Source organism: Danio aesculapii, chromosome 23 (assembly GCF_903798145.1).
Source record: "Danio aesculapii chromosome 23, fDanAes4.1, whole genome shotgun sequence".
NCBI classification, from domain to species: domain Eukaryota; kingdom Metazoa; phylum Chordata; class Actinopteri; order Cypriniformes; family Danionidae; genus Danio; species Danio aesculapii.
Genome location: NC_079457.1, coordinates 2,504,198 through 2,529,197, shown reverse-complemented (window position 1 = coordinate 2,529,197; position 25,000 = coordinate 2,504,198). Strand labels below are relative to the sequence as shown.

Below are 25,000 nucleotides of genomic sequence, written 5' to 3'. Positions count from 1 at the left end.
AACTGTGCATATGTAAATATCCATGTGTGTGTGTGAGTGCGCATAAATGAATGTGTGTGAGAATGTGTGTAAGTGCATATGAGTGCGTGTGTGTGTGTAAGTGTATATGAATGAGTGTGTGCGTAAGTGGGTTTGAATGAAAGACTGTGTGTGACCATTTGTCTGTGTGTGTGTAAGTGTGTGTGAGCATGCATGTGTGTAAGTGCATATGATTGAGTGTGTGGGTATGAATGAGTGTAAGTGTGTGTGTGTGTGTGTGTGTGTGTGTGTGTATCTGTGTGTACCAGCCCCAGACAGTAGCTGTAGCCCAGCTCACGAGAGATGCTCCAGTTAGCGTGCTCCTCGATCTGCTGCTCGTCAGGAAACACCACCGTCTGATTAAACCAGGGGAACTCCAATTCCACACACGGCGTCTCCTGCACACACACACACACACACACACACAAAGTTTAGCGTTTCAGCTCAAGATATCACACAGATAATGTTCTCTATCTCTCTGAATCTGACCCTTTCAGGCTTTGATCCTAATTGTGGTGTTTTGTTGACTGTCGCTTTAAATTCTAATGAGATTGAGCTCTTTTCAGAAGAGGGCGGAGCTACAGATGCCTGTGCGTCAGCATAGTGGCAGATTCAAAAACAAGACTAACCTCCTATGCTAATGAGGGAGAGATGGCCACTAGTGGGCGGGGCTTTCCCCCTCTGATGACACATACAAATGGAGAATGTCAATCAAAGTGCTTCTGCAGACTGATTTGATCAAGTCTGATTATAAACAATACAATTAATTCATGTTTACCATTAGAGGCTGCACATATTCATAGGCTGCTGACACACTACTGTGTTTAAACCCCTTATAACAGTGACTTTTGCATAATAGCACCCCTTTAAAAGTGATGAAAGGTTAAACATGTATATTTTTTCGATGCAGAGTACGAGTGCCAACAGGTTTACTAGCATTAGCACTAGCACTTTAATTTCGGTGCATCTCTGGTTTTCAGACCTTGTTTGGGTTTGACCCCGACACTCCGATGGGGTTGAGCAGATCCTCCAGCCCGTGAGGAACCGGCCACAAACCCAAAGCCACTTTACCGCTGACCAGCGTGTCCTTATAGTCGAAGAGGTTGATGTTTCCCCAGGCCAGCGGACAGTGTTCCTGCACACACACACAGGTACAGCTATCTTTACGGGGACTCTCCATTGGTGTAATGACGTTTCTAGTGTACAGATTGGATATTGTGTCCTCTTCTGCTTTGCAATCAAAAAATGTGATTATAATGGAAGTCAATGGGGCAAAAACAGCCCCCAACATAATGAAAGGGGAGTCAATTGGCCTAAAGTAATTTGCTAGTTACTTTCTAACAAATTACACCTAACATTTGTACACACACACACACACACACACAGATAACGGGTCAGGAAAGGTAAAAATCACCTCTTTGGCGCCCTTGCGGCCCTTGACGGAGCAGATGGACAGACAGAGACGTGCAGAACGCGGGACGTCCGTCAGGTAAATATCATATGACAACCACTCGTTCCACCTGTGTGGGTCACATGACAGAGAAGACAGGTGTGTGTGTCAGCGTTGGGTCAATATTATTGGCTCAAAATATTGAGCTAAAGGCACAAAATAAGATGTTTTGGTGACACTTTACTTCATTAAACATTATATAAAACTGTTATAATCACGATTTGAGACATCACGAATGTGAATGAGATTTTATGCATGCTTATAACAACTGTTATTAAGTGTCCTTCACTCAGATATGTCATTTTAAATGCAAAGATGACATTATTTGTTATGACAACTTGACATAAACAAATACATCACAAGCTGTTTTAGTCTTTGTCGTGACAACTTGACTTTACCAAGACAACACTACTTGAATCAATCATTAACATGATTGTCATGAGGCATTATAAATATGTCATGATTTTTTTTTAAGTGTTATTAATATATATTTTTGACCTCAACTACAGCGGTACAAGCTAAATTTGGTAATAAAATGTCATCATTGAATATTAATGATGCTGTTAAAAATTATTTGAGAGAGTAACGACACTTTTAATGAGACATTTTAATGACAAATACAGTGAAAATGTGATGAGAAAAGTATTCATGACACAATTATAATGGCCTCATGTCAGTCATGTTCATGACAGATTTATGACAAGTGTTGTTGTCTTGGTAAGGTCAAGTTGAAGCTTGTGATGTATTTATGTCAAGTTGTCATAACAAACAATGTCATCTTTGCATTTAAAATGACATAACTGAGCAAAGGACACTTAAAAACAGATGTTATATAAGCATGTGTCATGTCATGATTATAAAAAGTTAATTAAAGGGTGTCTTATGAACACCCCTTCAAGTGAAGTGTTACTGATAATTTCATTAAAATATCCAAAAACCACTAGAACGGTGTTATATATTTGGTTGACTTTTGGTCTTATATTATCTCAAATGGTTGTAAAGCATGTTGAAATTCTGAGAAATTATGAGTTTAAACTAGTAAGATGGAGTGTGCTCATGCTTTTGATGTCATGCGTCCTCAATTTCTGTTGTCTTTTATAGAAGAAAGGGAATCAGCAGCAAGGCTTTAATATGTTGTGTGATGTATTCAACTGCACAGATCTGTGTTATAACTTGGCCCACACGGAATTTGCGCGCGCAGAATTCCACAGATTTTCCACAAATTTCCGCAGATTTTCCACAAATTTCCGCAGATTTTCCACAGATTTACGCAGAATTCCTCAGATTTTCCGCAGAATTCCAAAGATTTTCCACAGATTTCTGTAGATTTCCACAGAATTGCGCAAATTTTCCACAGATTTCCACAGAATTATGCAGATTTTCCACAGATTTCCATAGATTTTTCACAGATTTCCGCAGAATTCCTCAGATTTTCCACAGATTTCTGCAGAATTCCACAGATTTTCCACAGCTTTCCGCAGAATTCCGCAGATTTTCTACAGATTTCTGCAGAATTTCACAGATTTTCCGCAGAATTCCGCAGATTTTCCACAGATTTCCGCAGAATTCCACAGATTTTCCACAGATTTCCGCAGAACTCCACAGATTTTCCACAGATTTCCGCAGAATTCCACAGATTTTCCACAGAATTACTCAGATTTTCCAGATTTCCACAGATATCCACAGATTTTCCACAGATTTCTGCAGATTTTCCACAGATTTCCGCAGAATTCCGCAGATTTTAAGCCCATCATTAATTCTGTTTATTTACTTGTGTAAATGTGTGTAAATCTATATTTATTCAGTTTTTAAATTAACTACAGTAATATTATTGACTAATATGTAAGTCATCTGATTTATGTACAATACAGTTTGTACAGTAATATTTTCTGTCTTTTAGTAGAGATATTATATGAGAGACTTGCTTTGTTTACCAAATAAGTGAATTGGATTTGCATTTAAACATTAAATAAAAGTTTAAAAGATAATATTTTTTATTTCACATATTAAAGTTTTAGTTATGATCCTCCCAAAATAGTTACACAGAAATCCGCAGATTTTTACCAAAATTCTCCGCAGAAATAGCAAAAAACGTCCGCAGATTCCGTCTGGCCCTAGTTATAACAGAAGCCTAAAAGGTATTTAGTGTGATAAAACAGCGCTGCTTCTTCTCCATGTGATCACGAGCAGAAAAAACGTAAGTGACGCGTGTCATAATAAAAGCTCTGCTGCGTTTGTGCTGAAAATAGAGTCAAAATAAGTTTACTATGTGAATATGTGTTAACAATGTCATTTATTGCTGTGACTGAAATATCAGCATTGTTACTTCAATCTTCAGTGTTGTGTGATCTTTTCGTTTTGTATGTGTGTGTGTGTTACCTTGGGTTGGAACAGGGTACTCTCTGAGTATTGACGTTGTCACACAGCGGTTCTCCTCCGTGATATATTCCTGTTCTGACGTAGATCTGAGACACACAAAAAGTGTTTTTGTGAATTGTGAGGACATTTGATGGGTTTCCATTGTTTTAATACTGTACAAACTGTGTTTTCTATGGCCCTCCCCAACCCTATCTCTAAACACAACCCTCAAAAGAAACCGAGTGCATTTTCACTAGGGCTGCTCGATTATGGGAAAAATCATAATTATGATTATTAAGGTGGAAGATGTGTTTAGTGCGATTTGTTGCTATTTTCAGACCAGCGCAACAGTAATTTTCACATTTTGCATCACGTCGTTTAAATAGCAAATCCATTTGTGCCACTTTGTGGACTCTTGTGTGTGCTGGTCTGAAATAGAGTTGTGTTAAGGCGCTTAGGTCTGCATCACCATATGGAGCATAAGAACAGGACGTGTGTTTGGATATAACTCAGTGTTTTGACCACACTTCATTATTATTGTTCATTTATTCATTTGCTGGAAATTAAAACTAAATTTAGAAATAGTTTTAAACAAGTCTTTGTGCTTAACAAAGGAGATTAAACATGTAGGCTAATGGATATCTTCAGTGGAGTGAGTTTCCACCGTTTCCTTACTCCCCCAAAGTAAAGGAGTAAAGTAAAGGAGTAAAGTAAAGAGGCTGAATGGAGGAGGCTCGTTCTTTATCCTCATACTGCAGATGCTCTGTTTAACTGTTTTCTCGCTAGTGAAGTGTTCAGTTTTTACATATACATGTATATATGTAGATAGCAAATACGCCATGGAGCAACACAACTGACTCTTAAAGGGAATGAGAGACGAGACTCTGATTGGTTTAATGCACGTTATGCTCAAAACACACCCAGAACTCATTAAGAGAATAAGCACAACCCTGTTAGACCATGCGCCGGGCGCAGAGCGTATTTTTCTGTGCTTAAAACAGCAAAAGTGGATTCGGACATGCTCTTAATGCTTTTACGCTATGAGCTTTAGACTTTGCACCTAGATGGTTAAAATAGAGCCGATGATGTCTCATTTCTCATCGTATGACAACTTAGTGGAATCCTGAAACGAACTTTGGAATTGAGATATGGGTTGGCAAACAGACAAAAGATATGGAAAATCCAATCTGGATCCAATAAGGCTTTACATTAGTGATGCTGACTTGTAACTCTTTGCGGGCTGGATTGGTTTGGCGTACATTGAGTTGTGGAGACTACACGCTTCTCCATAAATTATTTATCTATTTTTTCTTACGCTTTTCTGACGATATTGTATTGTGTTGTGTCCGACATGCTGTGTATTGTGAAATGGCCTTTGTGCTCTTTCTGTTCTAGTTAATGTTCATTCATTCATTTTCTTTTCGGCTTAGTCCCTTTATTAATCCAGGGTCGCCACAGCGGAATGAACCGCCAACTTATCCAGCACATGTTTTACACAGCGGATGCCCTTCCAGCCTCTGGGAAACATCCAAACACACTCACTCACACTCAAACACTACAGACAATTTAGCCTTCCCAATTCACCTGTACGGCATGTGTTTGGACTGTGGGGGAAACCGGAGCACCCGGAGTCCAATTTTAATTCCTGTTTCGGAACAAAACAATCGATTTGGGCTGTACTTTGAGTCTCTGTGTGTGTGTCTGACCTTGTCTATGTCTCTGATGTTGACGTTGACGTATGTTGCGCAGAGCAGCCGCACTCTCATGTGTGTGTTGAAGGCCCAGAGGGAGCGCGGGGATCCGGGGTCTCCTCCGCCAGGACAGGGGCTGGGCTGGGGCGTCCGGCGGCTGTATGACGGAGCCATGAACCCACTGGAGGGAAGTTGACTGTACAGACTGTCCTTACTGACCAGCATCAGATGAGGCAGACGGCACAGCGTGATGCAGCTCCTGATGTACTGCACACACACAGACACATCAGCATCATCATCATCTTCATTATCTTCAGCATCATATCATCATCACAGGCAAGGATTGGCTAATCAGAAGTATGAGAATCAAAATTGCTCGCACTCTACTATAAGATTGCATTAGTTCATGTTAGTTAATGTATTCACTAACATGAGCTAATACAGAACAATACTTGTACAGCATTTATTAATAATCACAGTTTAAAGTAAAAATCAAACTAACCATGTTGATTTAGTTAGCTCACATTGCTAGTTTTGTGGTGAACAGTTTATCTGTGCATGTCATTAAGAGTAAAACAATAGTTTGTCTCGACTTGTAATACTGCGCTCACAACATTTGCCAATTAAATAACGCCACATGTAGTTGGAAGATCTGTGTAAAATGCTCAACAGAGTCTGCCGCCACAGCTGGAAAAAATCCTAGAGGAAACACTGAACAGGATATATAGCAGTATTAATACATCAACTGATGTCTATCAGCTGCTAAACAGCACTTCTATAGTGTTTATTATGTTTACCTCTATTTTCATTTGCTTAATTTGATGCCTTAATATGTGGAAAAGAGGAATTTACCTTCATTTTACCTTCATTTTAATGTTTAGTAGGTGTTTTCAAATAAAAAGCAAACGGTAAATGGTGTATATAATAATACAACATTTACAGCTCTATTTGTTATGTAAGATTCGGTTTCTAGAACATTAATATACACAAATTCAGTAAATTCAGTAGATTAACTTTATCATAATTATCATGTTTACAAGCCTTTTTGCACTATATACTGTCTTACATCTGCACAACTCTGGTTTGCACTCATTGCCATATGCCCTTAAGTGAAATTATATTGTTTACAAATCTTTATTTTTTACGTATACTTTTAGATTGCATTTTATGTATATTTTTAGATAAAATTTTAAGTATAATTAATTATAATTTATTGTAAATACTTTCTAAAACTCTCCTTTCTGTATTAATATTATATGTTAGGCACCTAGGGTCTGAGAGTAACGTAATTTTGATTCTCTGCATGTCCTGTCCATGTGGTTGAATTGAAAATAAAGCTGACTTTGACTTAATAACATGTCGAAACTCAAAATGTCAGAGACGTCCTTTAAATCAACTTCAAATAACTTCACAGGAGATCAATGAGGACATAGGCTAACATTAGTTTTGTCTTCCTAATTATTATTTCAGACCCATATAGAGAATTACTGCTAGATAACGATCACCTGTATTTTCCCCGTCATGGTTAGGCATATATCAGCGTACATCAGCCCTCACTTTACTGAATAACCAGTGTTCCACCAGATCCTGTATGTCAGAAACTATAGTTTACTGCTGAACTCATTTTATCAAGGTAAATTAACACAGAAATGGAATAATAACACTTCAATCTCCTCCCGAAGCTCCGACGGTCTGCTTAAAGAAGCTGTCAATCACAACTGTCAATCACAATGACACGCCCCATTTTTATAGCATTAAATTACTGGCTAAAAACATACACAAAAATGAAGATCTGCAGCTATATCAGCATGATAGCCAGTGCCTTAATTGACCAAAACCATCTTTCGGGACATTTTAATGCTAGTGTAATTAATTTTTTTGTTTGGGTTCAAGTCTCATTCATTAACACTGAGGAGGCGGGGTTTATGACTTGTACTGCAGCCAGCCCCCAGAGGGCGATCTAGCGGCCGGGACCTTCACTCAAAATCGTGTGGCACACTTGGTCACAATATGATTAAAACAGCTTCCAGTTCATGTGGACTTTAACATTTACTAATGCATTCATAAATCCTATCATTAACATGCAGAGTAGAGTTAAAAACACACACACACACCTTATACTGGCTGAGAGGGTATTTCTCCAGGAAGTATTCGTCGCATCCGCAGACTTTGAGTATATACTGGCCTTGATATTCCTGCACACAGAGACGCAGCTGCTGCGCTGACAGATGCATGCTGCGTGTCTTCTTGCGGATGGCTTCTGCGATCAGCTGCTCCGGGAGAGAGTCGTGCGCAATCTTGAGTGTGTATTTCTGCTTGGAGTTGGAGGGAGACACAATCACCCAGATGGTCACGATCAGACGGCCTGCAGAGACACACACACACACACAGGTAATATTGGAATTTAATAACAGAAGATGATAGTGAGGAAATGTGTACATGTTAAAGGTGCCATTCAATTAAAATAACGTTTTTTTTTAGATGTTAGTATCATTTAGTATGTCTAAAACAGTGTCAAAATTCAAAAAATTGTCACTTCCACCTAAATGGATCAGTGATTTTTTTTAACGCCACCTCATGTAATCAAATGCTCTCTAGTGTCTGACACGCCCCGCCCCTCTTCTCATTAGCTGTTCATTTGATGCGCTTGAGTATGCTGTTAAACACTAGTCTAGAGCATCATCTTCTACTAAACTCTAACCTAGAGCGTCCTCTTCTGTTAGCCTAGAGCACCATCTGCTGTTAAAGAGTGCCTTCTGCTGTTAAACCCTAGCCTAGAGCGCCATCTGCTGTTAAAACTAGCCTAGAGCGCCATCTGCTGTTAAAACTAGCCTAGAGCATCATCTGCTGTTAAAACTAGTCTAGAGCATCATCTGCTGTTAAACACTAGCCTAGAGCGCCGTCTGCTGTTAAACACTAGCCTAGAGCAACATCTGCTGTTAAAACTAGTCTAGAGCATCATCTGCTGTTAAACACTAGCCTAGAGCGCCGTCTGCTGTTAAACACTAGCCTAGAGCAACATCTGCTGTTAAAACTAGCCTAGAGCATCATCTGCTGTTAAACACTAGCCTAGAGCAACATCTGCTGTTAAAACTAGCCTAGAGCATCATCTGCTGTTAAACACTAGCCTAGAGCAACATCTGCTGTTAAAACTAGCCTAGAGCGCCGTCTGCTGTTAAACACTAGTCTAGAGCGACATCTGCTGTTAAAGAGTGCCTTCTGCTGTTAAACCCTAGTCTAGAGCGCCATCTGCTGTTAAAACTAGCCTAGAGCGCATTCTGCTGTTAAACACTAGCCTAGAGCATCATCTGCTGTTAAAACTAGCCTAGAGCATCATCTGCTGTTAAACACTAGCCTAGAGCGCCGTCTGCTGTTAAAACTAGCCTAGAGCATCATCTGCTGTTAAAACTAGCCTAGAGCATCATCTGCTGTTAAACACTAGCCTAGAGCGCCATCTGCTGTTAAAACTAGCCTAGAGCACCATCTTCTGTTAAACACTAGCCTAGAGCAGTGTTTCCCAACCCTGTTCCTGAAGGCACACCAACAGTACACATTTTCAACCTCTCCCTAATCAAACACACCTGAATCAACTTATCATAACATCAGAAGAGACTCCAACACCTGAAGTTAATGGGTCAGAAAAGGGAGACATCCAAAATATGTACTGTTGGTGTGCCTCCAGGAACAGGGTTGGGAAACACTGGCCTAGAGCACCTTCTGCTGTTAAAGAGTGCCTTCTGCTGTTGAACACTAGCCTAGAGCACCTTCTGCTGTTGAACACTAGCCTAGAGCACCTTCTGCTGTTAAAGAGTGCCTTCTGCTGTTAAACACTAGCCTAGAGCGCCATCTGCTGTTAAACACTAGCCTAGAGCTCCATCTGCTGTTAAACACTAGCCTAGAGCGCCATCTGCTGTTAAACACTAGCCTAGAGCACCGTCTGCTGTTAAACACTAGCCTAGAGCGCCATCTGCTGTTAAACACTAGCCTAGAGCGCCGTCTGCTGTTAAACACTAGGCTAGAGCACCATCTGCTGTTAAACACTAGCCTAGAGCACCATCTGCTGTTAAACACTAGCCTAGAGCACCATCTGCTGTTAAACACTAGACTAGAGCACCATCTGCTGTTAAACACTAGCCTAGAGCACCATCTGCTGTTAAACACTAGCCTAGAGCACCATCTGCTGTTAATCACTAGACTAGAGCACCATCTGCTGTTAAACACTAGCCTAGAGCACCATCTGCTGTTAAACACTAGACTAGAGCACCATCTGCTGTTAATCACTAGACTAGAGCACCATCTGCTGTTAAACACTAGCCTAGAGCACCATGTGCTGTTAAACACTAGCCTAGAGCTCCATCTGCTGTTAATCACTAGACTAGAGCACCATCTGCTGTTAAACACTAGCCTAGAGCACCATCTGCTGTTAATCACTAGACTAGAGCACCATCTGCTGTTAAACACTAGCCTAGAGCACCATGTGCTGTTAAACACTAGCCTAGAGCTCCATCTGCTGTTAAAAAGACACAGACGCACCTTTGTCGAGTTTGCTGTATATGTGTTGGGGCAGGTCGGGCGAGGACTCCACATTGGGCGGGTAGACGTACAGTGCCTGTGTGTGTGCACCTCCACCCTCGCGCTCCTCCACCGCCTCCCTGCACACGCTCAGAATGTTCCTGCGGAAATCCTGCACCTCCGGGTCCTTCACCAGCTCAAACTCACAGATGGGCATCCCTATGGCGAAACCTGAACACACATGTACGTCACATGTTTTATTCATCTTATAAAAGGTTACATTAATCCATTCACCAGACATTTTCATCCAAATCAGATTGCATTGCATTAAAGGTACACATTTTATGCATTATGACTTTCCCTGGGAATTAAACCAACAAACTTTTGTTTGCTAGAGTATGCCGGAGTGGGACTCCTTAGACCGGCCCAATTCAGTTCACGACTGACTATATTAAAATAACATCATTTCCAACTCAGTTTCTAATATCACTATCACGTCTTTTTCAAGGAAACAGCTGATTTAGAACTTCAAATGTTTTTGATAAATATGAAAACGTTAAAGGGTAGCTAAATCTCCAACACTATGGTGGCGACTATGTGCTAAGAGGAAAACAGAGTTGTCTGAGCAACATGTGCTTTTTACACAGAAAGTGGCACCTTTATTAGGGCATGGGCCATTTAATAAATGTTCTTTAAGCAGAGCCATGAGGTCAGAGAATATGAGTGAAGCAGGGCGACTAACATTGTACATACAGATTAATTATATTAAGATGTCGCTAACATTTAACACTAGATGGAAACAGGGCTGGAGTGGGACCCCTTTTCAGCCCTGGAGTTTCAACCCTGACTGGCCCACCTCAGTTCACGACTGACTATATTAAAATAAGGTCATTTCCAATTCAGTTTCTAATGACACTATCACGTCTTTTTCAAGGAAACAGCTGCTTCAAATGTTTTTCATAAATATGAGAACATTAAAGGTTAGCCAACACTATTCTTTAAAACATCACAATGTCCTTTCCTGCAATATCTGAATATATAATCTGTGCTAAATTTGTTATAGATATCTAGTCCTTTGTAACGATGGTCACACAAAAAATCTAAATAAAATATGTACACCTATATAAGTAACCTAAACAATATTATATGCCTTAACATTAAAAATGAAAAATGAAAATAATAATAATTTATTCAGGTGAGGTTCAAACTCGGGTCAGCAGCATCATAACTCAACGTGCTGACCACTAGACCACTACGACACTGTTGTGCTGGTGCGTTTGGAACAACATATAAGTATTGCATTGTTATCTGCGAGACTCTTTTAACCACAGTATTACTTTCTATTGATGGCTTAATATTTTTGTCCCCTTTTTAGATTTCTGATCAAGTTATGTCAGATTTATTAATGTAGCGAATCATCAGATTTTCATCGAGCAGGTCATTAATATTGATTATTTGAATTCTTATTTTCACTAAGGTGCCTCTTTTTGGGGTCGAATGATAGTTACATTGTTATTAACTTGCAGGCTGCATTTTGCTCTGCAAAATAATGAATAAAAATAGTGAAGCTATGGTCAAATGTATTAATAAAAAGAGTAAGACTATGGTCAAATGTATTAATAAAAAGAGTAAGACTATGGTCAAATGTATTAATAAAAAGAGTAAGACTATGGTCAAATGTATTAATAAAAAGAGTGAGGCTATGGTCAAATAAATAAATAAAAAGAGTAAGGCTATGGTCAAATAAATGAATAAATGAAAAAAGTGTGACTGCTGAGAGTGCAGGCAGCTAGGGACACCGACCCTCGCGGCCAAAAAAACAGACTGGCCGACCGGGAATTCTCCCGGTCCTCCCGATTAGCCAATCCGGGCCTGTATGAGCAACAGAAATGGTATATGCTACAGAAAAGTTTATTTGAATCACAGGGGAATAAGATCTTATTTAAAGAGTTGCTTATGTTTTCAGAGCAAAGGGTTGTTCCCACCGAAAGCAATACTTACAATATAAAATAGAAGCTTAAACACTCATTTAAAAGTTGATTAATATACAAACTCTGGAAAATAAGTCAACAGCACAACTATAACAAAAATAATAACACAGAGATTGCAATCACATGAGACCAAAAAATGAAAAATGAATAAAGTGGTCTTAAATCTTGAGGAGTTTCTGTCTTCTGTTGAACACAAAACCAGATATTTGGAAGAATAAAACAGTCATTGACATACATTGTATATTTGGTTCTACTGTGGATGTCAATGGCATCATTCTTCAGAATATCTTGTTTTGTGTTCAACAGAAGACAGAAACTCATCAAGATTTAAAGGGCACCTATGGTGAAAAATCTACTTTTCAAGCTGTTTGGACAGATATGTGTGTAAGTATAGTGTATAGAGCGTCATATTGGGGTGATATAAACACACCCAGTCCTTTTTTTCAAATATAACAACATAAAAACGGTGGCCCAATTGGAGCGGTGTTCAAACCGACCACAACTTTACGTAGGAGTGCGGTCCCCCCCCCCCCCCCCCCCCCCCCCCCCCCCCGCCCACCAATGTTGATTGACAGCTGTGCGCATTAACATGTCCGGTAGTCACGTGTATAATCATATCAACAAGACAGGACGAGCGCAAAGCAGCCGGGATTAAAAGGTGTGTTCAGTTCACTAGGATCATCAATCATCATCAAACGAGATCAAGAGTGAGTTTCACAAGTTTAACATGTTTTAAAACAGAGCATGTGTTTAATGAATTACAGCGATTCACTTCAGCTTCACTTCATCAGCACAGCCACGTGTCAGAACAATTATAAAGAAAGACGCTTCAATCCCGGTTTGTGGACGTTAAATCAGGTTTATTTTGTTCATTAACATAACAGATATCCATACAGAAGTGAAGATTAACCTGTATCATGACACATATGCATGCAAAACGAGTGCAAAGCTTAACGCGCTGTCTCTCTCTCTGTGTGTGTGTGTCTGCACTGTGTGTGTGCGTGAACTTTGTAATGACATTGTGTGTGACTCATTGTTGCAAATCCACAAAAAATTGCATCAAATACTGATTATTAAAGTTCTTACTGTAGTATTTCTCACACATGTTATGAGATATCTGCTTCCTGAGGCAGCCGAGGGCGGCGATTGCTGACAGGCACGTGGGAACGGTGGGCGGGGAGGACTAGCCTTAAAGGCCCAGTACAAAAAAAACAGCAAAACCTTTTTTCCAGCTATAATACAGACACTTCAAACAGCTATAATAAATAATCTGATGGGTGTTTTGAGCTGAAACTTTACAGACACATTCTGGGGACACAAAAGACTTATATTAAATATGAAAAAAGGGGTAACCTATGTGCCCTTTAAGACCATAAAAAAGATTTTATTCATTTTTCAATTTTTTAATGTGATTGCAATCTCTGTGTCATTACTATTGTTATAGTTGTGCTGTTGACCTATTTTCCAGAGTTTGTATATTAATAACCTTTTTAAATGATTGTTTAAATTTCTATTTTATATTTGTAAGTATTGCAAGTATTATATTGTAAAGATATGAAACCATTTTTCAAATTTCAGTTTTGGGTGAACTATCCCTTAAATGCTAATGTGGTTATCATTATAGTTATCATTCTAAAGGCCCATTCACACCAAGCATGCTAACTATAAATATAAAAAATAGATTTGCATCCATGCGGATAAAGGATAATGATCTGTTTACTGTTAGTTTATGCTTTTCTTTCTGCATTTAGGTGTCTTCAGTGTGTGTTTCTAGCAAATTAAACCAGTGAATCCAGCTCGTGTAATCTATCTCGTCAAGCAGTGCATTTATCCATCAGTCAGTGTAGTGGAATAAAAACAACACTGGTTATTTTCCCTTAGCATTTTTAAAGGAAGAAACACAAAGACGCTGAAACTAGCACCGGATACTTGACGTACTTTTATTTTATACTTCAATTTGCTAGCCTGGCTTGCATAACTTATATGTATTTGTTATCATTATTTCCCATGGTATAATCAATTGTTTCTGAGATTATCTGTAATAATAAGATAAATCTGTAAATAATCTTCAAAAAGAGGGTTAAACATCAAGCAGAGCTTCTCCACATTGTCATCTGTAGCTTTAAATTGCGTAAGCCCTTTAAAATTCTATGCATTTCAATGTGTTTTAATGTTTATTATCAAAAATCATTGTGAAAGTGATCTCTAAGATAATGTTTCTCTACACCTTTATTATTATAGCTGTGGCCTGATCTCTGCTGTTTACATTCAGTTCAGCTTTTAGAAAGATGTCTTTATTGTTATCTTCATAGTTGTGGTGTTTGGTGGGATTGTGTCCTGACTCTTACCGATCTCCCTGTTGAGTATTTTCTCCTCCCTGTTTCCCAGTGGCTCGATGACCTTCAGGATGGGGTGAAAAAGACGAAGATCACACAGCCGTCGGGTTTCATCGTAAAACTCTTCCCTTTCGGCCTCCTGCGTCACGCCGACAAAGATGTAGCACGACTCCTCCTGTGGGCCAATCAGAGGGCATTCAGAGCAGGCAAGTCAAGGTTATTTTAGTAATCAAAAACTAAAACTATTAATCAAAATACATTTTCATTAACTAAAATAAAATTGTAAAAAAATATAACAATAAATGAAAAACTAAAACTAACTGAAAGTAGGAACAGTCACTAAAACCTAACTGAAATAAAATAATGATTTGCAAAAATAATAATCATTAATTGTTAATAAGCACTGGTTCTGTCATGCAATAATCTATCTAATCAAACAGTGACTTTAGCGATTTGTTTGTTTAGCTTATGCTTTTCTTTCTGCATTTGCCCCTTGTAACCAGCAGGTGTCCCCAGTGTGTGTTTCTAGCGCATCTGACCAGTGAATCCAGCTCGTGTAATCAATCTAATCACTGATAGCAGCCGCAATCAGGGTAGTGAAATAAAAACAGCACTAATTATTTTAAACAAGCACCAGATATCTGAGGTACTTTTATTTTTATATTTCAATTTGCTAGCCTGGCTTGCATAACTTGTATTTATTTTTATTCATTATTTTCCATGGTGTAGAAAAACACCAGTAGATGGCGCCAAACACATCAGTCAAGCACTAGATTATATGCATAATGGGGTACATGTCGAAGCATGCTAATGGGACTTTTAATTTGCAAGTAGCCTGAAATAATCGTTTCTGGTGAATTGTATGCCAATGCAAAATCGGCGCGTTTAAGGTCTGGTTTTTTTAAAAATCAGCGATCTCCACTGGATGAGTGATATCTGATATAAAGTGGGTCTCAGATTGTACAAGAAGCACTGCATTAAATTACATTTCCCCCTGCCATGTCTTTATAATATGAGCATTTATTTTACCCCAGTATATTCTGAGCTGCTGCGCTAGCCTGCCGATTCTGACAGGCGCGTGCGAGTAAACGGCTTTTTGTCTCGTTTGACGCTCGAGCAACTAAATGAATGTCAAAGTCTGTTTAACTGAATGTATTTTAATTACATTACAACATTGATGCTGTAAAAGGAACCGTATAAGATGGAAAAAACTCACAATAACAGGTCACCGGAAGTTTATCAGTGTGGGAACAACACTAGCTCGGCATATACCCTATTATATTTTCTAAATAAACATAAAACATGCTATAACATGCCAATCAGAGGGCATTCAGAGCGTGCTCAGGCAAGTCGAGGTTATTTTAGTTAACAAACACTAAAACTATTGGTCAAAAATGTTTTTATTAACTGAAATAAAATTAAAAATCACCATGAATGAAAGCTAAGAACAGTCGCTGAAAAAGTAACTGAAATAAAATAATGATTTGCAAAAATAATAATTGTTTTCAGAATTAATAAGCACTCGTTTTGAAGCGGAAAGTCACCAGTAGATGGCGCCAAACACATCAGTCAAGCACAAGATAATATGCATAATTACTGTATATTTTCTATATAAACAAAAAATGTGTTTTAACTTTGGCAATCAGAGGGCATTCAGAGAGGGCAAAAAATCGTCATAAACTGAAATTAAATTTAAAGTCACAATGAATAAAAACTATAAACAGTCGCTGAAAAACTAACTGAAATAAAAAAATTATTTGCAAAAATAATAATTGTTTTCAGAATTAATAAGCGCTCGTTTTGAAGCGGAAAATCTGACCTGCGACCTGTTTAGAGAAACACCAGTAGATGGCGCCAAACACATCAGTCAAGCACAAGATTACATGCATAATTACTGTATATTTTCTATATAAACATAAAATGTGTTATAACTTTGGCAATCAGAGGGCATTCAGAGAGGGCTCAGGCTAGTCGAGGTTACTTTAGTCAAAGCTAAAACTATTGGTCAAAATCGTCATAAACTGAAATAAAATTTAAAATCACAATGAATAAAAACTAAAAACAGTCGCTGAAAAACTAACTGAAATAAAATAATAATTAGCAAAAATAATAATCGTTTTCAGCATTAATAAGCGGAAAATCTGACCTGCGACTGTATAGATAAGCACCAGTAGATGGCGCCAAACACATCAGTCAAGCACACGATTATATGCATGAACATCTTTTCCATATAAACATAAAATGTGTTGTGTGCGTGTTTGTGTACCTGCAGCAGGTGGTAGAGTGGGTATTTTCTGGCCTCGCTAAAGAGCTGCTGTTTAATGCTGGTCAGCGGAGCTTCTCTCAGACACTCCAGACTGACCAGGATCCCGTTGGGCAAACAGCAGTCCACCAGGATACGAGGAGGCATCAGGTGAAGCCCCCATAACTCCCCTGAGGATGGCCGAGGAGCCATGCTGTCCACTAACACACACACTCAACACCTGCACACACACATATACAGATGAAGTCAGAATTAACAGCCCTCCTGAATTATGTTTCCCCCCAATCTCTGTTTAACAGAGAGCAGATTTCTTCAACACATTTCTAATCATAATAGTTTTAATAGTTTTCATCTCTAATAACTGATTTATTTTCTCTTTGTCATGATGACAGTAAATAATATTAGACTAGATATTCTTCAAGACACTTCTATACAGCTTAAAGTGACATTTAAAGGCTTAACTAGGTTAATTAGGGTAAAGTTAGGGTAATTAGGCAAGTCATTGTATAACAGTGGTTTGTTTTGGAGACTATCCAAAACTAATATTACTTAAAGGGGCTAATAATATTGACCTTAAAATGGCTTTAAAACAATTAAAAACTGCTTTTATTCTAGCTGAAATAAAACAAATAAGACTTTCTCCAGAAGAAAAAATATTAGAGGAAATACTGTGAAAATTTCCTGAATCTGTTAAACATCATTTAGGAAATATTTGAAAAATCACAGCAGGCGAATAATTCTGATTTCAATTGGTTGTAGTATGCGGAATAAGTATATGGAATGAAGTCAGTTTTACACAAATGTAAACAAATTTTAATGTCGATATTATTTGCAGCTTCCTTAAAGATGAACTACAGAATGAACCACTTTTGTCCAATGACATGCCTAATTTGCCTAGTTAACATCATTCATTCATTCATTTTCTTTTCGGCTTAGTCACTTTGTTAATCCGGGGTCCCCACAGCGGAATGAACCGCAAACTTATCCAGCACTTGTTTTACGCAGCGGATGCCCCTCCAGCTGCAACCCATCTCTGGGAAACATCCATACACAATCATTCACTATGGACGATTTAGCCTACCCAATTCACCTGTACCGCATGTCTTTGGACTGTGGGGGAAACCTTCTTGCTGTGAGGCGACAGCACTACCTACTGCGCCACTGCGTCGCCCTAGTTAACATAATAACCTAGTTAAATCTTTGAATACTATATATGAATACTAGTATCTTGCAAAATAAGCATAAAATAGTACGCACAAATTGACCTTAATTATGGTCCTTAAATTAAATTTTAAAACATTTTGTCCACATATTACCCCAAATTTGGCCGAAATAACAGTATTTTTGTTTTGTTGTTGAGTGTTGGTGCCCAACTTTATTATTTTTTTTATTTGTCCATATGGTTAATCCGCCAGTCCACACACACACACACACACACACAGAGAGAAAACAGTGTCATTAAATAGCACCACTGGTTCATTCATTCATTCATTTTCCTTCGACTTGGTCTCTTTATTCATCAGGGGTTGCCACAGCGGAATGAACCACCAACTTATCCAGCATATGTTTTACACAGTACTGGTAAGCACCCATGCGCTCTCATTCACACACACACTCATACACTATGGCCAATTCAGTTCATCAATTCCCCTACAGTGCATGTGTTTGGACTGTGGGGGAAACCGGAGCATCCGGAGGAAACCCACGCCAACATGGGGAGAACATGCAAACTCCACACAGAAATGCCAACTGACCCATCCGGGACTCGAACCAGCGCCTTTTCGCTTGAGGCGACAGTGTGAACCACTGAGCCACCGTGCCACCCACCACTGGTTCAATATTTTACCGGATTATTATTTTATTAGGGTGAGCGATTGATTTTTTTTGTGACAAATAATGAGTCAAATATGATCATCAGGCTTTTGAGGAACCATTTCCAGAACCTTTACCTTCTCTGTTCCTCAGTGGTAGAATGATCTTCTCCAGCCTCTTAAAGATCTCAGATCATTGAGGAAGGTTTACTTGTTTATTATGTCATCATGACGATGCAGTGGCTCAGTGGTTAGCACTGTGCCATCACAGCAAGAAGGTCTTTGGTTCAAGTCCCAGCTGGGACAGTTTGGCGATTCCATGTGAAGTTTGCATGTTCTCCCCGTGCACTCCTCCAGGTGCTCCCCCACAGTCCAAACACATGCGCAATAGGGGAATTGCTGAACAAAATTGGCCGTAGTGTATGAGTGTGTGTGAATGTGAGAGTGTATGGGTGTTTCCCAGTGCTGGGTTGCAGCTGGAAGGGTATCTGCCTTGTAAAATATATGCTAGAATAGTGGCGACCCCGGATAAACAAAGGGACTAAGCCGAATGAGTGAATGAGCGTAGCTTGTTGGGGGTTGTTGTTTCATTTGGTACAGATTAGTAGCATAACATTTGTGTAAACATGTTGGACAGTGCGCAGTAATACAAATCATTAAGCCTACACGCTAAACCTGACAAAACTGAATCTGTTTCCATTAAAATTAGTGCTTTTTTGAGACCTCCAATATCTTTATAGGGTCACAGACAGTTATCGATGGGTAAACAACTGCAATTTATCTGTCAAAAATATAACCATAACAAACATATCTGGTGTGTTTTGTTCATATTTTAGCCTATTTGTAAATATTATTTTGTTCATATTTTGCTGTTCAAGCACAGAAGTGCCGTTTTAGTGTTTTCACTTTAAAGAAAATCAATCAAAGCTTCATTTGTTGGTAACTGAGAAAAGAAATGCACAGACTCTGCTCATCTTTTCTTCATGAATAAATAAAAGTAGATATTTTATAGCCTACTCATCCTAAAAGCTCAAAATAATGAAAATGTAAACTGAAAACAAATGGTTTTAAATGTTGTATTACATAATTAATCAATAAAATGATGGATAATAATAATAGATATGCCGTAATATTGTTTTGGTTGACAAATACATAGAATTTGCCCAAAAAAAAGGAAGAAAAGAAGAAATTAAATGCAAAACAAAAAATATAAAAGCTTCGCTTGGTGCATTTTTATTTTTATATCATTATTTATATATATGTTTTTCCCCTTTTAGCTCAAATGTCAAGCGTATGCGTCTATTCTTTGTTAATTTTTCGCTCATCATCACTTTATTGCATTGCATTATGTTTTAAAGGGACAACCCTTTGTTCTTAACAATACGTTTTTTAAAACAACATCTTACTAAGACATATTATTAAAGATACAGAGCTGTGAATGATATTTATATTGTGTAAATATCTGCTTGCAGTTCTACAAATCTCACCGATTTACATTCAAAGTGTCAGAAACTGATCTAGTCCATATAAATAATTTTACTTTCTAAATAAAACGGAGCTTTTCCACTTTTTATACATTCTCACTATATGACAAAAAAGCTAATAGACCAAGTATAGTACACAATTTGAAACTAATTAAATGTTAAAATGGGCCACCATGGTGGCGCAGTGGGTAGCATGATCGCCTCAAAGCAAGAGAGTTGCTGGTTCAAGTCCTGGCTGGGTCAGTTGGCGTTTCTGTGTTTGCATGTTCTCCCTGTGTTGGCGTGGGTTTCCTCCTGGTGCTCCGGTTTCCCCCACAGGCCAACCACATGCACTATAGGGGAATTGAATAAACTAAATTAGCCATTGTGTATGAGTGTGTGTGTGTGAATGAGTGTGTATGGGTGTTTCCCAGTACTTAGTTGCGGCTGGAAGGGCATCCGCTGTGTAAAACGTATGCTGGATAAGTTATCGGTTCATTCCGCTGTGGCGACCCTTGATGAAGGCAATTGAATGAATGAATAAATCTTGCTAAGACCTATTGTTAAAGATATAGAGCAGTGACTGATTTATATTATGTACATGTTTGCTTGCATTTATACAAATCTCACCGATTTACATTCAAACTGTCAGAAACTGATCTAGTCCATATAAATATCAGCATCAGATCAAAATAATTTTACTTTCTAAATAAAACAGAGCTTTTCCACTTTTCACATTCTCACTATGTGATACTACTGAGCCAAAAAGCATGATAGACCATTAATTTATTATTTTACCGAATGTTATTTTATTAAGGTGAGCATTTAATTTTTTGGTGACAAATAATGAGTCAAATATGATCGTCAGGCTTTTGAGGAACCATTTCCAGAACATTTACTTTCTCTGTTCCTCAGTGGTGGATTGATCTTCTCCAGCCTCTAAAACATCTCAGGTCTTTGAGGAAGGTTTATTTGTTCATTATATTCATCATGACGGTGCGGTAGCTCATTGGTTAGCAACAGTAAGAAGGTTACTGGTTCGAGTCTCAACTGGGTAAGTTAGCGTTTCTGTGTGGAGTTTGCATGTTCTCTCTGTGTTAGTGTGGGTTTCCTCTGGGTGCTCCAGTTTCCTCCACAGTGTGTTTGGGTGTTTCCCAGTACTAGTATATCACCGATTTACATTAAAAGTGTCAGAAATTGATCTAGTCCATATAAATATCAGCATCAGATCAAAATAATTTTACTTTCTAAATAAAACAGAGCTTTTCCACTTTTCACATTCTCACTAAAAGAGCCAAAAAGCCTAATAGACCAAGTATAATACAAATTAAAAACAAATTACATCTTAAAATATATATAAACTGTAAAGTTTCCACAAAAAACTCTTCCAATTAAAACAAAAACAAAAGTGTTTATGACTATGACCTCATATTCCAGGCTTTACAAGGTTAAATAGAGCTGACAAGCACATTACTTAAGCTATCATCAGCCAGTTTAAACCCAGTATTAAGCTTTTCATAAAACATCTCTGAACAAAAATAGAATCACTCGTTGATCTTTATATAATTTCCTATGAAGTGATATTGCAGGTCTTTTGTCCTGATCAGAGCGGAGGGCGCGCGCATGCGAGCACGCGCAGCGCGTGGACGCAAGGGCGCGCGACGCACAAAACATTTGCGATGACATTCACAATAAACATGTAAACACTGCAAATATACACCAAGACAGAAATATAGAGTGCTTCACTAAAACCATAGCGAATATAACAATAAAATATTCAACAAAACAAAGCGAGATTGATATAAAACCGAGTATACGAGTATATGTAAATACGAATTAATAACGACATGAAATCAATTATGATAGATTCTCCGTAAATAATCCGTGACAGAACATACTGTTGTTGTCTCAGTGAACGCGCTTTCCTGATGCGCGCGACCGTAACCGGCACCGGTAAAATATGATTTCAAAACAAAAGACAAGCGTGATGTTTATGACACGATAAACGACTTCACTTTACCGACAGAGAAATATTCGCGCCACACAGTGAGGGCGTATGATTATATACAGCGATATAATACTAATATACATTTCTGTAGATGATTATATTGATAATAACCCCTCAGAAAGACAAATATCGAACAAAGAAGATGATTTTAACCGACACAAACCCACCTGTCACGCCCGCATCGCGCTGACCGGCGCCCGGTGACCCGTCAGAAAGTGAAGAGCTCCGGTATGATGATGTCAGCACAATAAAACCATCATCATCATCATTATTATCGGTGTTGTCTACCGGTCAGTATCTCTCTCTCTCTTTCTCCCTCTCTATCTCTGTCTGTCCCGTTACCGGAGAACAATGAATCCAGCGTGCGGGAGTGCGCTCATAACGGGAACGCGCATGAACTGTCAGCAATTTAAGAAATATGAAATATGAAGTATTGTCAGGCAACATTAAACACTATTATGTATTAATATGTGACCGTGGCACCATAAATACATTCGTCAGTGTCAATTAAATAAAAAAGGGAGAGATTTATAGACGACATCAACTGAAAGCTGAATAAATTACGCGTTTATTATAATGATAGCTACTATTAATATTTGACTGAGATGCAACTAACATAAATATGTATACCCCTTTTTGAAAATGAATATTTTAATTATATATTTTAAAATATATTACATATTAAACAGTTATATCCATTAAAATAGGAGTTTGGTCAACTAACATGTTTAGGAATACAAAGGTAATACATTTAAATTCAATTAAAAAGTTATTGTAAAAGAAAAGATTACAATATTATAACAGTTTTTATATTTTTGAAGATATTTATTATTAAGATTATTATTATTAGCACATTTATATCTTTAAAACTAAAATACAAACATCTAAAAAAACATTATTTTAATTTCACGGGACCCTTAAAAGTCTATCGTTTTGAAGTATATAGCCTAATGTGTTTTTGGCTATTGCATGCAACATATTTACTTAATATGTTATTCATTAATTAATAAGTATATAACTGATCATTAATTCATATTTAAGGGTCACATATTAATACAACATCAGCTAAATTTACATTTAAAATACGACAATTTGGATTTTAAGTTGATTGTAAAACTTTAAAGCTGTATGTTTATTTTACGTTTATGTCAAAATGTACTTTATAGTTAAAAATAAATGACTCTCATCCATTTTACCCATCAAGACAGCCATTACAATGTTACAGTAATTTACATGTTCAAAGTATGTAGAACAAGAATCATTTAATGACATTTTAAAAGATGAATACCTTGAAATATAACATATTTGCCACCATACTTCAAGCAAGAAGCTTTTTATTATTTATTCACTAAAGTTATTTTCAATTTTAAAGCAAACACTTTACTTTGAAGCACTTTACATTTTACTTAAAACATATATATATATATATATATATATATATATATATATATATATATATATATACACTATTCAAGTATGTTGGATCATGTTTTTCAATGAAATGTGTATATATATATATAGTTATTAAGTTGTTTATATTTGACAAAGATCTGTTATTCTGCATGACAATATGACATTAACTGTTACTTAATTTTTATGCTTAATTATTATAAATAACAATTATGACATTCATTCATTCATTTTGTTTTCGGCTTAGTCCCTTTATTAATCAGGAGTCACCCCAGCGGATTGAGCCGCCAACTTTTCCTGCATATGTGTTACGCCCTTCCAGCCGCAACCTATCACTGGGAAACACCCATACACACACATACATACATACATACACTACGGACAATTTAGCTTACCCATTTCACCTACAGCACATGTCTTTAGACTGTAGGGGAAACGACCTTCTTGCTGTTAAGCAACAGCGCTATACCCACTGTGCCACCGCGTCGCCCCATAATTATGACAATATGACATTATTTAGGGTTTTTTTATTCATTATTATAGTAAATATTTTATAAAACTATAGTGTAGACAAACCTGCTGCATTATGTTTATATATTCATATAGAGTATTATATATATATATATATATATATATATATATATATATATATATATATATATATAATCAGCTGAAGTCAGAATTATTAGCCCCCCCTTTGAATTTTTTTTTTTTATATTTCCCAAAATATGTTGAACAGATTCAGGAAATTTTCACAGTATGTCTGATAATATTTTTTCTTTTGGAGAAAGTTTTATTTGTTTTATTTTGGCTAGAATAAAAGCAGTTTTTAATTTTTTATGAACCATTTTAAGGTCAAAATTATTAGCCCCTCTAAGCTTGATAGTCTACAGAACAAACCATCGTTATCAATAACTTGTCTAATTACCCTAACCCCCCTCAAAACCTCACAAACCTCTACGTGCCGTCGGAAAATTTTCTTCATTTTTCTTAACCTTGTATGTTTATGTGAATTATTCCACTTTAAAGGCAATGAAAATAACCTATTATTTGCACTACGAGTAAAATTACTGTAACTACACACAACAGCCTGAGAAAAAAAGACTAATTTTAGCAGAAAATGTCAGACGGCGCATAGAGGTTCTGCATCTAAACTCTTCATATATACACTACCGGTCAAAAGTTTGGGGTCAGTATGATGTTTAAATGCTTTAAAATAAGCTTCTCCTGTTCACCAAGGCTGCATTTATTTAATCAGAAATACAGTATCATTATAAAATTGTGAAATGTTATTGCACTATAAAATAACCGTTCAAAAGTACTTTATAATTTAATTTAATCATTTATTCCAGTGATTTAAAGATGAATTTTTCAGCTTCATTACTCCGGTCTTCAGAGTCACAATCCTTCAATTATTATTATTGGGGCGACACTGTGGCATAGTAGGCAGTGCTGTCGCCTCACAGCCAGAAGGTCGCTGGTTCGAGCCTCGACTGGGTCAGTTGGCAATTCTGTGTGGAGTTTGCATGTGTGGGTTTCCGTAGTGAATGAGTGTGTGTGGGTGTTTTCCAGAGATGGGTTACGGCTGGAAGGGCATTTGCATCAATAAATAATAAATAAATATTTAATAAGTACATATTTAACAATTTCACTTTTTTTACGTTTAATAAATGTTGATGAACAGAATAA

General features: G+C 37.5%; 2 protein-coding genes and 1 long non-coding RNA gene across 3 annotated transcripts in view; 2 read left to right on the top strand and 1 right to left on the bottom strand.

The window, feature by feature from the left end:
* LOC130216875 (uncharacterized) overlaps positions 1–5,650 on the top strand; it is an 11,421-nt gene extending 5,771 nt beyond the window's left edge. Inside the window, exons 4-5 of the long non-coding RNA XR_008835837.1 lie at positions 999–1,169; positions 5,576–5,650. This is a non-coding gene — a long non-coding RNA (uncharacterized LOC130216875). The remainder of the gene's footprint in view (positions 1–998; positions 1,170–5,575) is intronic.
* Positions 1–25,000, bottom strand: part of zgc:158659 (uncharacterized protein LOC791141 homolog) — a 46,690-nt gene that overhangs the window by 18,947 nt on the left and 2,743 nt on the right. Inside the window, exons 2-10 of the mRNA XM_056448770.1 lie at positions 16,623–16,839; positions 14,369–14,531; positions 10,051–10,260; positions 7,632–7,882; positions 5,533–5,784; positions 3,848–3,933; positions 1,433–1,538; positions 1,001–1,153; positions 285–416 (exon numbers count right to left, since the gene is read on the bottom strand). Coding sequence (XP_056304745.1) covers positions 285–416; positions 1,001–1,153; positions 1,433–1,538; positions 3,848–3,933; positions 5,533–5,784; positions 7,632–7,882; positions 10,051–10,260; positions 14,369–14,531; positions 16,623–16,811 — 1,542 coding nt within the window. The 5' untranslated portion in view covers positions 16,812–16,839. The remainder of the gene's footprint in view (positions 1–284; positions 417–1,000; positions 1,154–1,432; positions 1,539–3,847; positions 3,934–5,532; positions 5,785–7,631; positions 7,883–10,050; positions 10,261–14,368; positions 14,532–16,622; positions 16,840–25,000) is intronic.
* mepceb (methylphosphate capping enzyme b) overlaps positions 16,685–25,000 on the top strand; it is a 36,063-nt gene continuing 27,747 nt past the window's right edge. The window contains exon 1 of the mRNA XM_056448771.1: positions 16,685–16,769. The gene's annotated coding sequence lies outside the window, so the exon portion shown is untranslated. The remainder of the gene's footprint in view (positions 16,770–25,000) is intronic.